The 18,684-nt window shown below is 40.8% G+C and overlaps 1 protein-coding gene across 2 annotated transcripts in view; it reads right to left on the bottom strand.

Annotated features, from left to right (window-relative positions):
• Chd1 (chromodomain-helicase-DNA-binding protein 1) overlaps window positions 1–13,940 on the bottom strand; it is a 78,990-nt gene extending 65,050 nt beyond the window's left edge. Inside the window, exon 1 of one of the 2 annotated variants that reach the window (XM_067765709.1) lies at window positions 13,412–13,940. In XM_067765709.1, the coding sequence (XP_067621810.1) occupies window positions 13,412–13,420 (9 nt within the window). In that variant the 5' untranslated portion in view covers window positions 13,421–13,940. Of the gene's footprint in view, window positions 1–460; window positions 3,072–13,411 lie in introns of those variants that run through there. The other variant, XM_067765708.1, reaches the window with a different exon arrangement.
• Between the last annotated feature and the right edge of the window lie 4,744 nt (window positions 13,941–18,684).

The raw sequence follows: 18,684 nt of genomic DNA, 5'->3' as shown, positions 1-18,684 counted from the left end.
TTGAAAAAGTAACAAAATTTTTGTTTGTATTATTTTGTGATGGAGCCCACTGTAGGGCAGAGTGGGACTTAAACCAACAATTTTTATGGTTAATTATTAATTATGGCAAATTTGAAAAGGCCAAATAAAGCTTTAAAATTTTCCGTTTTTGTCCGACCCTGCCCCACAGTGTCTACCTGTAAGCTTACGCATATACCTATAGGTATGTGAAAAATTATTGTTGTTTTTTGTAGTAAATAATTTTGTACTTAACTTTGAATGTAATGAAACAAATTTTGTGATTAATATGGTAATTTTTTGAAAAAAAAAATTTTTGAAAGTTTTTTTAATATAATTTAGTAATTTAGTTTGTTTATTTCTTCAATCAAAATTTGTACTTTAGTTTATATATTGATGAAAATTGAAAAGTATAACCTATAAAATGTACATATGTAATGAAAAAAAAAAATGTTTCGCATACCACTGCCGCTGTACCTCCTACCGCTTGCTGTTTTGCTGCTGCTGGTCTGCCGCTGCGCTTACTGTTCTGCTGCTGCTGGATGGCGTCACTTTTGTTGCTGTGCATTCCGCTATTTCATGATGTTACGGTGGTGTGCCGTTATTAATGTGGCGTGGCTAGTGCCGTTATTAAAGTGGCGTGGCTAGTGCCGTTTTTCCACTAGTTTTTGGTACAGTTCGGTTTTTTATTTTATAGTTCAAAATTTCATTTTTTCTTTTTTGGTTTTCAGTTTATTTCTAATTTCGTTTATTATTTCTGCTGCCGATTAGTTTGTTGTTTTATAAGCTTTGAGTTTTCGTATTATTTCCGATTTTTATTAAGTCTTGGTATTATGTGTATATGTATATTTTTCAACCGATCTTTTTTCCTACCACTAGCCACGACCAAAAAAATCCACCACCACTTCTGTTGATTTCGTTTTGTATGTTTTTTGTTAATTTTTATATATTTTTGTAATGATTTTAAATATTATAATTGTTTTGAAATGGTTTTTGAAATTTTTGTATTTTTTTTTGTAGATTTTTCAAATTTTAAAATTTTTTTGTAATAGTTTTTAATCTTTTGTACTTTTTTTGTAAATTTTTTGATTTTGAACTTTTTGTGCTATTTTTTGATTTTATATTTTTGTAGAATTTTAAACTTGTATTTTGTTTGTAGATTTTTCAATGTTTTTAAATTTTTTTGAAGGGTTTTTGTAAATTTTGTTGTTTTTTTTTGTATTTTTTCAAATTTTTATATTTTTTTTGTAATGTTTTTAATGTTTTATATTTTTTTTGTAAGAATTTTTAAATGTTTTGTATTTTTTGTAAATGACTTTTAAATTTTTGTAGTTTTTTTTTGTAGATTTTTGATGTTTTTAATATTTTTTGTAGATGTTTTTTTTTTGTAGTGTGTGCAGGGCTTCTCTTTTTTTCTTCTTTACTTTGAGCACCCACGCCTGTTGGGAGGCTTGCCTCCTTTCGGCCACACACCGTTTTTACAGGGCTTCGGCCCACGGTCGCCATATCGAGGATCCATTTTATGCACACGTTTTGTGGGTATGCAGCCCACTCAAACACCTCACACTCAAATGAATAAATCTTATTTAATTTTATCAATAAACAGTTTTTAGTTTTATTTTTATAATAGTCACTACAAATTTCGTCTATTTCTTTTTACAATAGCCACTAGACTAGTACGTTTCTTTAGTTTCTTTTACAGTGTTTGGTACAAACTAGTTTTTTCTTAGCTTTACTTTCATGATAAGTACTACGCACTATATTTCTTTCTAGTTACAATAGTTACTGGACCACTACTTGATTTCTTTTTGCCAATAATAGTTTCAAAGTGGTTTTCCTTAGTTAAAGTTACCCATGCACTTTTTAATTATTTTCGCGCACGCTATTATTTTTCTTCCGTTTCGACGGCCGGCTCAACTCAAACTGAAAACTACCGCTAACGCAACTCTGTAGCTAGCAGTGTTATCAGGTTAGCCTTTTCGAGGCTAGACTTAGCCTTTTGTTTTTGCCTTTAGCCTCGAAATTTTGGGTTTAGCTTCGTGACTCTTTTCTAGCCTTTTTTAATCCGAATGTATTTTTAATAATTTTTAAAATAAAATAATTTCAATAGTTCCTGTGAACACCTAATACCTAATAATATGAATTCTCTACAAAAGATTAATTCTTTTTCTGCTGAAAATTCGTTGAAAGTTTCAAAGCCAGATGTATTTTCTTACTTTGAAAAAGAGAAGCATAGTTATTCTTCAAGTCAAATAGCATTAATGGAGCTGCAGTGGCGAAAACTTATAACTATACAATGGAAAAATGTACACTCCACCATGGAATTTTGGTCGGAAGTCCGAGAACATAAAAATGCATTAAACGAACCACCTTTTTTAGAACTTGTCGAATCCATATTTAGTTTTTTAGTATTACCACTCAGTAACGCGGAGGTTGAAAGAATTTTTAGTGGCATGAAAATTCTGAAAACTAAATTAAGGAACAAACTAAAAATTAAAATGCTTAATGCGCTGCTTAATATTAGATGCTAGTTAAAACGCTTATCTAAATGTTGTATTGATTTTGAAATTACCGATGATCTCATATCTATGGTAAATAGCCAAACTTTTTACGCACACTTAAGCTCTTCTGATTTTTCAGACGGGGAATATTTTATATAAATAATTAGTTTGTAATATTTTTTTTTGTGTATATACACATATGCAATCATTTAAAGTAATTACATGTGCTAGTCAAGGAAAATGTGCCTGATATGTTTTGAAACAAGAAGTTATGTTTATAAGTTTTTATTTACAAATGTGTTAACTAAAATATAAAAAAAAAAATTTTATGAATTAACCAAAAAAATTTCTGGCCTTTTTTAGCTTCTTTTTTTCTAAATTTAGCTTTTTCTAACCTTTTTTTTTGCCAATCTAGCTTCTTTTTTTTTCATCACCTGGCAACACTGGTAGCTAGGCAACTTTTCTTTGCGTTGCTTAGCAGCGAAATTAATGATGGCGTCGAGATTAATCATGGCGTCGAGCAACGGCAGTTTCAACCAATCAGAAACTCTCCGAGTTGCTCGACTCCAACAATTTTAGTGATGCATGGTGAGTATGGTTGCATCTTGCACTTTTCTAAAGAGGGTTGCCAGCTGCAATTTATTTTAATGCAATTTACTATGGCACTACAAAGGTATCGAACCCAATCCGGGTCCGTCTCCTGACCCCGGTCCTGAGAAATGGTTTTGTTGCATTTTCCGGAAAAGAATCTTTTTAGGACGGTCATACTCTTGTCAGTGTGTCTCGTGTAAGGGATGGTTGCTTCGGACAGGTTGTTCTCCCAAACCAGACGTCCACGTAACTTCTATAAATCTTTTGTGGCTCCTTGCTGTTCACGCCCTAGGACGTCCCGTAGTCTGCGCCTTAGCGCCCCCACTACCTCCCAGCAGTCCCGCTGCTCTGCAAGTCACAACAAGTACCCGCTGTTGCTCGCGCCCCACGGCGCCACCAACTCTTACCCCCTCTTTTGAGGCAGCAATTGAATAGGTCAGTGAAACAGACTCTTTGTCCCCACCTCCCTTTGCACCGTTTGCCAGCACGGAATATATATGTTTGCGACATCCGCCCAATGCAGCGCCTGCCATGGACGGTGCCACTTTCCTAGATGTTCTGGTCTCCGCGACGACATCCCCTCGACGGGTTTCATTGCGCCATGTTGCCAGGCCGCATACCCAAATACATCGGGTACCCCAATGCTTACCCAAGGACGTCCAGTCCCAGGGCCACAACATCAGTTGCGTCCGAGCCTTCCACAACCCAGGCGTAGTCAGCCGTCACTTACTCCCCCTATGCACTTCAGACTTCTGCAGTTAAGCTGCAATGGATTAACTGGGAAGATCACGGAGATAGTCGATTTCATGAAGCGGCACAACATCCGCATTGCTGCGATTCAAGAGACTAAACTCATAGCAAGATCTGCACTGCAGACCTGTTCTGGGTATAATGTCCACAGAAAAGATCGCGAGAGCGGAAATAGAGGCAGCCTCGCGTTTATCATGCACCACTCCGTGCAATATCATATATTTGATCCCGGCATCGACCGCAGGGACAGTCTTAGAGCGTCAAGGCTTATCTGTCGGGTCAGGCGATGCAAACCTAGAAATCATCAACATCTACATCCTTCCTGCCACCTGTTGCCCCAGTGGATACCACCCTAATATCAGAGCCTTACTCACTGGCAACAATCGCATTATCTTAGGCGATTTCAATGCCCATCACGATCTATGGCATTCAAACTTGCGGGCGGACAGTAGGTGTGAGATGTTGGCGGATCAAATAGAAGAAACAACGTTCTGCACAATAAACGGAGACGCCCCCACACGTATGGTAGGAAGCTGTCACAGTTCGCCGGATATTTCAATCGTGAGCGCAGAACTCGTAAACTGCGTCGACTGGCAGCCGATGGTAACATTGGCATCTGACCACCGCCTATACTTATTTCGCTCGAGCGTACCGCCGACTTCATCGTCACAGAAAAACGCACTTTCATAAACTTTAAAAGAGGAAAGTGGGACGAATACAAATCCTTTACAGACAACCACAGCGTGCTTTCCGCAAGGTTGTTGTTGTTGTAGCAGTGCTTCGCCCCACCTAACAGACGCGACCGATCACAAACTGTCATCAATATCCTCTAACGGGAGTCCAAGGAAACTTGCTGTTTCAACAGGGGTGGACCATAGGGAAAGGGGTGTTAGAGGCGTTGGTTCCACATTACAATTAAAGAGATGGTTGGTGTCATGTGGGGACACATTGCAAGCGGGGCATACATTTTGTATGTCGGGGTTGATTCTGGATAGGTAAGAGTTTAACCTGTTACAGTATCCAGAACGAAGTTGAGCCAGAGTGACACGCGTTTCCCTGGGGAGTATGCGTTCCTCTTCCGCAAGTTTTGGATACTTTACTTTGAGTACTGGGTTCACCGGGCAATTCCCGGCATAAAGGTCCGACGCCTGTTTGTGGAGTTCACCAAGGACCTGCTTGTGTTTTTTCGCTTCATACGGCTGTGTTCTCAGATGCCGTATTTCCTCAAAATGCTTACGGAGATGACTCCTTAAGCCCCTAGGCGGTGCTGGCTCGTCAATCAGATGTCTGTTGGGATGCCCAGGTTTCTGGGTATTCAACAGGAACTGTTTGGTCAGCATCTCGTTTCTTTCCCTGATGGGGAGTATTCTCGCCTCATTATGTAGATGGTGTTCTGGGGACATAAGAAGACAGCCCGTGGCAATTCTGAGAGCAGTATTTTGGCAGGCCTGTAGCTTCTTCCAGTGGGTAATTTTTAGGCTTGGCGACCATATGGGTGACGCGTAGCACGTAATCGGCTGGCTAATTGCTTTGTATGTAGTCATGAGCGTTTCTTTATCTTTTCCCCAGGTACTGCCAGCAAGGGATTTGAGGATTTTGTTACGGCTCTGAATTCTCGGAACAATTGCGGCTGCGTGCTCACCAAAATGTAGATCCTGATCAAACGTCACACCCAAGATTTTGGGGTGTAGAACAGTCGGTAGCGTAGAGCCATCGACGTGGATGTTCAAAATGGTCGACATTTGGGACGTCCATGTTGTAAATAAGGTCGCGGAAGATTTAGTCGGTGATAATGCCAGGTTTCGCGAGGCGAAAAAACTGGAGAGATCAGGGAGGTAGCCGTTTATTTTATTGCATAGCTCATCGATCTGTGGGCCTGGGCCTGTGGCCATTACTGTGCAGTCATCGGCGTAGGAAACGATTGTGACTCCTTCCGGTGGTGAAGGTAGTTTAGATATGTAGAAATTAAACAAAAGTGGGGATAGGACACCACCCTGTGGCACCCCTTGTTTAATTCTCCTTGGCTTTGATGTTTCGTTTCTAAATAGCACCGATGCCTGCCGACCATCCAGATAATTTGCGGTCCACCTTTTAAGACATGGGGGAAGGGTAGACCCTTCCAGGTCTTGCAGTAACGAGCCGTGGTTGACCGTATCAAAAGCTTTTGATAGGTCTAGCGCTACGAGTACTGTTCTATGGTGGGGGTTTTGATTTAAACCGCAATTTATCTGGGTACTAATGGCATTTAGCGCGGAGGTAGTGCTATGGAGTTTTCTGAAGCCATGCTGATGGGAGGCTAGTTGCAAATTTGCTTGGAAATAAGGGAGCAAAATGGCTTCGAGCGTCTTTGCTACTGGCGATAGGAGAGATATCGGACGATACGACTCTCCTATGTTAGCTGGTTTACCAGGCTTTAGTAGCGGGACCACCTTGGCCATTCTCCATTTCTCGGGTATGACAAAGGTGGAAAGAGACAGGTTGAAGACCTGCGCTAAATATTTGAAACCCTCTTTCCCTAGGCTTTTAAGCATCGGCATGGCTATGCCGTCTGGGCCCACTGCTTTGGATGGTTTAGCGCGACCAATGGCGTCCTCAACCTCTTTAGCGGTGATGGTGATTGGTGACGCGCTGAATTTGTGTTTATGTGCGTGTCTGTTGGCCCTCCGTCTAACTTTGTCGACCGTAGAATGCATTATATATTGTCGGCAGAAAGCGCTCGCGCATTTTTTCGCATCCGACAGCACTTTGTCGCCAAAGGCGATGGAAACTTTGTCTTTGTGCTTAGTCGGATTCGATAGGGACTTTACGGTGGACCAAAGTTTACCCACACCGGTAGAGGTTACAACCTCTTAGGTGCTCCTCCCATTTCGCCCGCTTGTGTTCATCCACAAGCAATCTGATGCGTTGGTTTATATCCCTTATTTGGGGGTCGCCTGGATCAAGCTGCCTTATAAGGTCACGTTCTCTCGCTAAGTTTGCGGCCTCCGCCGGGAAGTAGGGCCGGATTTCGGGAATTCTCCCGGCGGGAATGAAACGTGCCGAGGCGGATTCAATGACCTTGCGAAAGGCACGCTCCCCTTGGCGGGCATCAGTCGGGATAGGGAGGGCAGCAAAGAGGTTGTCTGTAAAGGATTTATATTCTCCCCACTTTCCTTTTTTAAAGTTTATGAAAGTGCGTTTTTCGGTGACGATGAAGTCGGCGGTACGCTCGAGCGAAACAAGTATAGGCAGGTGGTCGGATGCCAATGATACCATCGGCTGCCAGTTGACGCAGTTTACGAGTTCTGCGCTCACGATTGAGATATCTGGCGAACTGTGACAGCTTCCTACCATACGTGTGGGGGCGTCTCCGTTTATTGTGCAGAACGTCGTTTCTTCTATTTGATCCGCCAACATCTCGCCCCTACTGTCCGCCCGCAAATTTGAATGCCATAGATCATGATGGGCATTGAAGTCGCCTAAAATAATGCGACCATAACCCCATTTCCGCAAGGTCATTGAATCCGCCTCGGCACGTTTCATTCCCACCGGTAGAATTCCCGAACTCGGCCCCACTTCCCGGTGGAGGCCGCAAATTTAGCGAGAGAACGTGACCTTATAAGACAGCTCGATTCCACCGACCCCCAAATAAGGGATATAAACCAACGCATCAGATTGCTTGTGGATGAACATAAGCGGGCGAAATGGGAGGAGCACCTAAGAGGTTGTAACCTCTCTGCCGGTGTAGGTAAACTTTGGTCCACCGTAAAGTCCCTATCGAATCGGTCTAAGCACAATGACAAAGTTTCCATCGCGTTCGGCGATAAAGTGCTGTCAGATTCGAAAAAATGCGTGAGCGCTTTCTGCCGACAATATATAATGCATTCTACGGTCGACAAAGATAGACGGAGGGCCAACAGACACGCACATAAACATAAATTCAGCGCGTTACCAATTGCCATCACCGCCAAAGAGGTTGAGGATGCCATCGGTCATGCTAAACCATCCAAAGCAGTGGGCCCAGACGGCATTGCCATGCCGATGCTTAAAAGCCTAGGGAAAGAGGGTTTCAAATATTTAGCACATTTCTTCAACCTGTCTCTTTCCACCCTTTCATACCCGAAAAATGGAAAATGGCCAAGGTGGTCCCGCACTAAAGCCTGGGAAACCAGCTAACATAGGAGAGTCGTATCGCCCGATATCTCTCCTATCGCCAGTAGCCAAGACGCTTGAAGCCATTTTGCTCCCTTACTTCAAAGCATATTTGCAGCTAGCCTGTCATCAGCATGGCTTCAGAAAACTCCATAGCACCACCACCGCGCTAAATGCCATCAACACCCAAATAAATTGCGGTTTAAATCAAAACGCCCACCATAGAACAGTACTCGTTGCGCTAAACCTATCAAAAGCTTTTGATACGGTCAACCATGGCACGTTACTGCAAGACCTGGAAGGGTCTACCCTTCCACTATGTCTTAAAAGGTGGACCGCAAATTATCTGGGTGATCGGCAGGCAGATCGATGAGCTTTGCAACAGAATAAACGGCTACCTCCCTGATCTCCCCAGTTTTTTCGTCTCGCGAAACCTGGCATTATCACCGACTAAATCCTCCGCGACCTTATTTACAACATGGACGTCCCAAATGTCGGCCATTTTGAACATCCACGTCGATGGCACTACGCTACCGAATGTCCTACACCCCAAAATCTTGGGTGTGGCGTTTGATCAGGATCTACATTTTGGCGAGCACGCAGCCGCAATTGTTCCGAAATTCCAGAGCCGTAATAAAATCCTCAAATCCCTTGCTGGCAGTACTTGGGAAAAAGACAAAGAAACGCTCATTACCACATACAAGGCAATTGGCCAGCCGATTGCGTGCTACGCGTCCCCTATATGGGACAATTAAAGAGATGGTTGGCGTCATGTGGGGACACATTGCAAGCGGGGCATACATTTTGTATGTCGAGGTTGATTCTGGATAGGTAAGAGTTTAACCTGTTACAGTATCCAGAACGAAGTTGAGCAAGAGTGACACGCGTTTCCCTAGGGAGTATTCGTTCCTCTTCCGCGAGTTTTGGATAATTTTCTAAGTACTGGATTCACCGGGCAATTCCCGGCATAAAGGTCCGACGCCTGTTTATGGAGTTCACCAAGGACCTGCTTGTGTTTTTTTCACTTCATACGGCTGGTTTCCTCAAAATGCTTACGGAGATGACTCCTTAAGCCCCCAGGCGGTGCTGGTTCATCAATCAGATGTCTGTTGGGATGCCCAGGTTCTGGCTGTGGATTTGGTCGATGATATTGCCAGGTCGCGCGAGGTGAAACTAGAAGAACTGGGGAGGACAGCAAAAGATTGATTTGTGAAGTGTGTATAGTCTTCCCGGTTAGATTTTTGAAATTAATAAAATTCCTTTTCAGAAGTGATAAAATTAGCTGGTCGCTGAATTGCAAGGAGCATAGGCAGGAGGACAGATGCTTAAGTGAGCATCGGTTACCATTCGACGCAGTTTATGAGCCAGTTACCTGCGATTTCAGTGGGGGCTTCGCCGTTTATCGTGCAGAAAGTCGTATTGTCTATTCGCTGAGTCAGCTCTCTGCTTCTGGGCAAGCTGGAATGCAAGAGGTCGTGTTGTGTGTTTAATCGCAAGAATAAGACGATTTTCGGCACTAAGTAGCTCGCTGATATCAGGGCAAGAGCCACTAGAACAAGTGGCAGGAAGAATATAAACGATGTTTTCTAGATTAATATCACCTGGTTGTTGTTGTTGTTGTTGTAGCGATTAGTTACTCCCCGAAGGCTTTGGGGAGTGTTATCGATGTGATGGTCCTTTGTCGGATACGGATCCGATACGCTCCGGTAACACAGCACCATTAAGGTGCTGGCCCGACCATCTCGGGAACGATTTATATGGCCACATTAAACCTTCAGGCCATCCCTCCCTCCCCACCCCCAAGTTCCATGAGGAGCTTGGGGTCGCCAGAGCCTCGTCTGTTAGTGAAACGGGATTCGCCGCTCGAAGGTGAGGTTGACAATTGGGTTGGAGAAGCTATATATTGCGCTACACAACCCCTTGAATCCCTGGTCGGATGGTTATGTGTTGACTTTCTAAGGCTTTGTCTCTGTGGCTGTTGTTGGGTTAAAATATACTAAATTGCACTGTGTGATGAGTGATAAAGGCAAGGGACACAACAGTACCCCTTGTGCGATCTTTTCTATGGATATTGTAACCATCGCACGTTCGGAGGTCTGATCTGGCAGTTCGCATTGTTTCTTAAATTGCGGCTACACGGACATTATTTTTATCCACGTAATCATTTATCTCCGCCAGCTTCTCACTCTGGGGGTTATATATGGGTATACACGTCTTTAAAGATTAAGGCTTTGTCGTGTGTGCTGTTCGACTGCTGCTAAAATACCTGGTGTTGATGGGCTGGTATTTATACATACTTTGACAACACGTTGCAACGAATACGAAACATCTATGTAGTTGGCATCGGCCAAGGCATGCACTGCATTGGACCGATGCCGCAATCATAAATATTCTTAGCTGGCAGACGGAGCACATGATGAGGGAAACTAGGAGTTGATGACTCCTTACACTGCTTGTACCGGAAAAGGAGCGGGACGGGGGCAAATGCTGGTGCTCGGCATTGCTTCTATCAAAGCTAAGATTGTAGTGATGAGTTGAAGCGGCCACATTAGCTGAGGCGGCAAACGTGGGACATCTTTGGAAACGAACAGTGGGGAGCCAACAAAGTTTTGTAGATATTTCAGGACGACGAAACTGAATTCCAACCCCGAACATTCCCAACGATGCAACCGGCATACGCGGCAGCACCACATCCTAGGACCGGAGTTAGGTTCACTTCCTTAGCCGAGCAGGAGGGTATGGAGCAGTCCAGCTGCAAGAGGTGCTCAGAGGATGACAATTTGTGAGAGGGATGCAACAAATTAAATATGGTTTTACGTAAAAGACAGCACTTGGTCGGGAGAAAAAATCCCGAGTCGCTCCGGAACATAGAACCGACTGCCGTGCGAAGTAATAGGAAATGTATCACACATAATTAGCAAGATAGTGAACGGTGATAGGGGTGGAATAGCCCGACTGTTTCGGGAACGATTTGATATGAACACATGAAACCGTCTAGGCCATACCGCCCTCCCACCCCTAGATCCATGAGAAACTTCGCGAGGGAGTGTTGTTGTTGTTGTGTTGCTAGAGAGTGTCTTTATCGTTAATACAACATTTTTTATATGCGTGAGCGAATTCAGCCAAAACCGCAAGGTGTTCTGCTCAAAAATACTACGGATGCCACCACCGGTTTTGGAAGGGCCCGGTGTCATTTTAGATTTTTCGGTAATTTTCTTTGAACAACCCAAATTTTATTTTCGCCTCAGATTATTAAAACAGAAGTCAAGCCGCGTCGTTTGACACCTCTCCAATACGTATTAGCAATCGACCCCCGTTGTAAATTATTACCGGATACTGACCATATAGGTTGCTTTCACCCAAAAACCAATGCGACAAATTTTCCGTAACAAAAACAATATTAAATCAATGTTTTTCAAAAAGATTGATTTTATATTTCAATGGCTGTCATACAATCAAAATTGGGTCCAAATTAGGAATAAACTAACCTAAGCCAGAACAACGCAAAAAAGCTGAAGGTTTCCCTCTGGATCCTATGTAAATCTTACCGGATTCCTAAGCTTTCTAACTAGAGGTTGGCTCGAAGTTTTGAGACCGTTTTCCAGTTCATGTTAAAACTTTAGTCGAAATTGTCTGGAGCTTTTAACCCTGCCAGTTTGGCTGTTTACATGAAATTATACTTCTTAACTCAGTTGGAGAGGTCAAAGTAGAAGCGTTAGATGATAGAATATTTAGTTGCAATTAATTCTAGTAAAATGTAGGAATTGGCAGTTAACAATGGATTGTAACTCGGTGTTGTAAAGACCACAGCTTTTAAAATCTAAACTAATGGACAGTACAGTTCTTAAAATAAGAGCGAAAACTAATTTCACCAACTTTTTTTTTAATTGTTCGAGCATTGATGCAACTATCTCCAAGACCCAAATCTTTGAGAAAATAAAACAATACTTTACCGTGAACTTACCTTGAATTGCCAAGAGCACACAGTGTGTTTTAATTCAAGATTGCAATGGCATTATTCTATCGCCAAGTTATCTATTAATTTAAATACCTTCAAATAATGTCGGCACTTCCTATTTTTTCTATTGAGATCGTGATCGTGTATTGTAGGACAAGGTTATCTTTATAGTAAACATACTAGACCTGCCTTTCACATTCAGGTGGATGTGTTACATTAAGATAGGCTCACCATTCAATCTCACTATGCAATACTGGATATGCCTAAAGATTATTCAGGTAAAATTCGTACATTCTTCATTTGATTTTGTTTCATAAATGTTAGTATTTTTAATATACATACCTAGACCGTAAAATTAAAGGACTTACCTTATAAGCGTTTTACTAATGAGGAGCTTAGATAGCAGCTATGGTGGTACAAATATCAATATAATACAAAAAATATCCTTTCATGTATACCTTTTTTAGAGGCTTTACCCGCAATATTTCCAATTAAAACAACTAGATAAAGAGGAAATATATAATAGTAATAAAACAGTAATCAACCAAACCAACTTCGTGTAAGAACATACTGATCTAGACGCCTAATCCTCTCCAGATTTGAAAGATGGACGAAATTAAAAGATGTTATTTGCCATAATCTGAAAATAACATATTGGCAAACATCTAGAAACCTTATATTCAAATACTGGGCAAAATATAAGACAAACCACTCACATTGACAATCAGCCAAGCAAGCGGAGCCTTTTAATACACGAAAATGGTCTTAGATCCTACTTTATCTGGTCGAAACCTATGAGAATCTTCCAAAATTACTTAAAAATGTCATAGAATATATCCAAAACACATGCAAGTTTATAATATAAGATTTAAACTGTTAAAACCATTATTTATCTTTGAGTATGATAGGTTGGGGTTTGGAGGATCAATTATATTTGAGTTTATTAAAATGGTCATCCAACCTTAGGACTTGGAACAAAACCTCACTGGATTTGCTCGATTACGTAACATGTGGAAAGTTATAAAAAAAAAAAGAGATTTTATAAAAGGAAGACGTTTTTATACCATTTTAGAGCAAATTCAATAAGAAAACGTTTAAGACTCCAAAATTCAAGTGAAAATTGCTAAAATGGGTCCCCAATGGAATTTGGAAATTTTCACATCAGGTGATGCGTAGATCTTTCTAGAACATGTAGAAAGTGAAAAAATGGTGAAACAATTGATATTAAATGCATTTTTTTTGTTATTTTTTAAAATACCCGCATTTAGAATACAATATACTACTTTTGCGAAAGGAGCCCCACTTGAGACTTCAACGGAACCGATTGATTTTCAGCCACACCCTAAACGCGGAAGCATCATTTTCTTTAGCTATACGACATTTACTTTTGTTTTTCACACAATTTATTATAAACATCATAATATTTACAATTTCAGACGGTGAAATATACAATTTTCTTAACTTATTTCAATAGGGCACTCACCTGATTCATGATATTTTTGTCTCAGCATGTAGTTTCTAATTAAAGCTGACATTAAACGTACACTTATTTTGATAAATTCACTTATGTATTTATTGAAAATTTTTCACTTTAAAAGTGAAAATAGCAAATGAAAATTTTTTTCCAACGCAGCACAATTTTCACGTCGTCCTCGTCTCACAATCAAAAGTCATTTGTCGAAAATCGCCATTTTGTCTTTTCGCTATTGCACTCAGTGTTGCCAATGATTCGTACAGAAACATCGAACTACGAATTTTCAACCCGGGTCGAAGGGAGAAATTTTACTACAGTTCACGTCGATATTTGGTGTTGAAAATCGAGGCAATTTTTCGCATTCATTCGCAAGTTTTTCAAACTTTTTCCATTTGTTTGACATCCACAGCCGACAGATAAATACATTTCACGCAGGTTTCAGAGTTTATAAAGTTTTTCCCCAACTTGCCTCAATATTTTACCACACCTTTCACACTGCAAGTATTATTAATGATATATACTTCGTATACCAACGACCATCTTGAAAGTACGCTATAGCTACTTCGAAAATTATAGTTCAGTGGAAAAACACTTTATATCTATAGGGTTGCCGTACTTTGCACATATTTTGAAAGTGTTAAGGCCGCGGCACCACGACACTTTTCATATAGATTTGTTTAACCCTAGCTTATGCATTCCAATAACATCCCACAAAAAATCAAGATGTTGCGTTTGTAAATATGAAGGAACTTCAGACTTAGCAATTGAAGTTTGTTACGCCTTGCCCATTCACATACAAAATTTCGCGAAGCACTGTTGTAAACATTCTCCCTATACAACAAAAATACTTGCTAACATGTTTTGTGTCGTACTCGATTGTTATATTGCCTTTTTTAATTGCGAAAAATGTTAGAAATGTTACTAACCAGTGGGAAAAATAATTTCACTTGCGAGATGTGCTAACACCCTTAGCCAAAGCAAATGTCAAATTCTTCTTATGATTTGCTTGCAACAAAATTTGGGAGTTGGCTACTTTCCATATAAATTTTCCGGGTAATAGTCTAGTTGAGGGGTCGACTGCTAATACGCTACCTAAAATATCGAGAGAGGTGTCAAACGACGCGTATTAATCTCGAGAACAATAATCCGATGGCGGAAAAGAAAAATTTTATCTCTGTCTGGAGATATTTGCATTTGAAGTTGGCGATTTCCATGTGGTTGTTGTTGTGTTTGTACCCCCAAAAAAAATTGTGCATCACCGTGGCGGTAGCCACGGTTATACCACACACCCGGACTTGGCATGGCGTAGCCCAGGGTTATTTTTAATAATCGCGGCCGAAGGCCGCCAACGCAGAAAGGTGTTCTGCGCAAAAACACTATGGATCCGACCCCCGGTTTCGGAGGTACCCGCGGGTCTTTTTTCGGTTTTTCGTTAATATCTTTTGAACGCGTTAAAATTTTTATTTTCCGCCTTCGGATTATTAATACTGATGTCAAGACGCGTCGTTTGACACCTCTCTCGATATTTTTGGTAGCGTATTAGCAGTCGACCCCTCAACTAGACTATTACCATTTTCCGTTCTCCATAAAAATATGTGCAATCTACTCATAATGCATAAGCTTGTGTTAAACTCATCTATATGAAAAAACTGCTTATGTGACAGAGCTATTACGCAGTATTGCCGCCAGCATGTTAGAACATTTAATAAACTCCTTGCAAAACATGTATCACACGCTTCAGCTGCAAATTAATCAATTATGGTTTAAGCAGTTACAATACGTCACTGCCTTGGCGGACGGGAAAAAATTTACAGCAGAGTTGGCTGTGTTTTTATTTATATGTAGGTATGTCAAACGACAGGTATACGACGTATCAGTCGTCATATCCGTCACACCTTGCCAAGTTCATTGTACAGTAGACCTGTACAATGGCCAAGTTTACAGCCTCATTCTGTTTGGCGAACGATACCTGCTTGGACGATATCGTGTGCCAATGGTATTCTGAATTTTACGTTGCCGTTTATCGTGTAGCTTTACGTCGTTCGTCAACTACACGATATGAAGTGTTAAACTTGCAACTCTGTGCACATATTTTTGGTTTTTGCGCACGTCCATAAAGTTTACAAAATAAGTGAAATAAAAATAAACTTGTTAGTGAAATAAATATAGTGATATAAATATAATAAATATGTATCAAGCTATTGCTTTACTATTTGCGCCATATACAGGTGCTCCTCTGGCCAGATCCACATTTGCTTCCAGCTCATGAACAAGCATGAGGAATTGGGCGCTTGTGGTCTTTTTTGAATCTTCTAATATGAAATAAAAATCTTTTTATACAATAATAACTAATTAATTAATAATACCCACTTTTTTTGTTTGTGCCGCTCATTTTCAACCAAAACGATAGGTGAATACCTATTGTTTGTTTTTGACACTTTGTTGTCGTATTTGTAGCATCTTTTCGTGATACAGAATACCAATCGAGCACTTTCGTTACGTAACAGTCAGCTGTTATCGTTTTGTCTATCGTATTGCAATTCATAATACGAACACACGAACGATGATCGTTTTGGAGACGATATCGTCAAACAGAATGAGGCAGTTATACTTTTGACATACGTCAGCCACGTCACATATCTTGCAAGAAGTGGCTTTCCAAACAGAGCGTTTGTACACAATGTTTATTTTAGATACAGATGCGAGTGGATGTGCTAAAGGAGGCGTTTTGTCACAACTGGTCGAGAAAGTAGTTGCCTATTACAGCCGATCAATTGGAAAACCGGAGAGGATCTATTGCGTTACACGAAGCGAGCTGCTGCATTAAACGTTTTCACAAGTAGGTACCTACGGGCAGCGATTCCGCATCAGGACAGATCCCGCAGCGTTGAAATGGCTGCTGAAGTTTCGTATTCCATAAGATCAACTGGCACGGACGATCGAGCGACTACAAAGCTATGACTTTTCCATTGAGTATCGAAAAGGCAGTACCCATGGGAATGCCACCCTGGTTGCGGTAAATGTATTTGCATATTTTTACGATATTTGCCGTATTGAGTCGCTTTGACAATCAAAATTTCAACTGCATTACCATGTAAAAATATGCAAGTAAAACAAAAATGAAATTTTTTAAAATTTTGTTGTAACTGTTTTTAATAAATGCATCAATGTCTGTTTTCTTTGAAATCGGAACATTTAAATTTGTAACGTTTAAATAAAGCTGTACCTTACCAGGAAAAAGGACTTACTGTGGATTGAAACTGATAGTTAAAAAAAAGAATAATACTCTTGGCGCGATTTACCTCCGAGAAGATTTAGGCCGAGCTTCTCTTCCAATTCGCGTTATCCTCTTTTTAATTTTTCCTACAAATTGATGGGACATATTTTATGCCTACTTCAAACGGCATCTGCAAAACATGAAATTTCATTCGTAAGCTTTTCATGGTGGAAATGCACGCGGAGTGTTTGCCAGATCACTTCTGAGAGGCGACTTCGATTAGAAAAACTTTTTTCTAATTGAAAAATCTGGTTTCTAATTTTTTTATGTTATTTTACCCTGGAGTTGAACCCAGGACCTTCGGTGTGGTGTGCGGATCAAGCTAGCCCCACACCGCGGCGGCCACCCTATATTGATACTTACGAAAATTAAAAACAGGGAATCCATTTACCCATTAAAGTTATTTAAATATGCGGTATGAGATCCCAAAGAAATCCCGGGATTTTAATAAATGTAATTGGCCAAATGGCCCGGAATTCCCGGACTCGATGCCCTAATATGAATAAATTAATTTCAAATAAATTACAGTGGGCCCAGTGTTGGTTAAATATGTGATTTAATAAATCTAAACAGTTGGAGGTGTGGTATACTATAGTATGAAATCTTTTAAAATTACAATACATGATCTTGATAAGATTCCGAAATCCCGGGATTTTAAATAATATACTCCCGAGATTTCCGGATGGCGAATTTGTTAGAGAATTCCGGGATTCAGGATCGGGATGCCCAGGACTCGATGACTTTGTACAAGATATAGGTGCACCAAAACACTGACCTCATCTAACAAGTGAAGCACCGCGACAAAAAGTTCGAGTGGATTTACATAAATGGTTTCGTCGCGTTAGTTCACTTAGACAGCGCCGTAAGATAAAAATGTTGATGTTGTGTTTGCTCACCCCGTTCAATCGGTGTGACCCAGTCACAAATCGTGATTTAAGTCCTTTAATGGGAGGCCAAGGAAACTAATGCCCGATTTCAGATGAAAAATTTAAGTGTCATTTAACTTTTATTGAGGATAGCTATTTAAGGGTGCACCATAAAGTTGTTAGAGGCGAATATTCCACGTTATATTTATGATTCAATTAGAAGAGGTTTCGGACAGACCCCAGCGGGTTAGGGGGTCAGAATATTCCCGCGGTAGGAATGCCTGTCGTAAGAGGCGACTAAGATACCAGATTCAAGGGGCTGTGTAGCGCAACCCTTCAGGTTGCCAGCGCAATATATAGCTTCTCCAAACCCAATTGTCAACCTCACCTATCCGCGGCGAATCCTGTTTCACTAACAGATTAGGCTCTGGCGACCCCAAGCTCCTCATGGAACTTGGAGGGAGGGAATGGCCTGAAGGTTTAATGTGGCCACATAAATCGTTCCCGAAATGGTCGGGCTAGCACCTTAATGGTGCTGTGGTACCGGAGCGTACTGGATCTGTATCCGGCAAAGGGCCATTACATCGATAACACTCTCCAAAACCTTCGGGGAGCAACCTTATCGCTACAACAACAACAACAACAAGAGGTTTCGGATGTAGCAGTTTTGAAAAATTTACATTCCGCACTCATGGTTGTTTTTTAGAAGGAAAGGAAAAATGGGAAGAATTTAATCCCGTTATTAGAAAGGTATTTAAATTATATTAAAATATCGAAATAAATCTGATAAATCAATGAAATCAGGCATCTTATTTGATCATAGTACAGGTTTACAAGTAATGATATGTATGTGAGGGAAACAATTCCTTCCTCTTTCTAAGATACTGCCGTTTGACACTTCGGTCAGTGTCAAACTATTGTGGAACTCAGTGGAACCTGCGTGGAACAAGCGTTTGACACTGAACGAAGTGTCAAAATTACCGGGGTTGCTGTCGTGGAAAGCGACAGAGGGAAACAAAAAAGTGAGCGGAATATCAGATATGGGTTGCTGTGATGGTAAATTTTTTTAACGAATTTAGTATGAAAATCTAGTGCACCTATATGGGTCCTACAGAAAATTATACAAGTCTTGAATTGGA

This window comes from Eurosta solidaginis, chromosome 2 (assembly GCF_040869045.1).
Source record: "Eurosta solidaginis isolate ZX-2024a chromosome 2, ASM4086904v1, whole genome shotgun sequence".
NCBI classification, from domain to species: Eukaryota; Metazoa; Arthropoda; class Insecta; order Diptera; family Tephritidae; genus Eurosta; species Eurosta solidaginis.
Note: the sequence above shows the minus strand (reverse complement) of the source record. Positions and strands in the feature narration are given on the sequence as shown.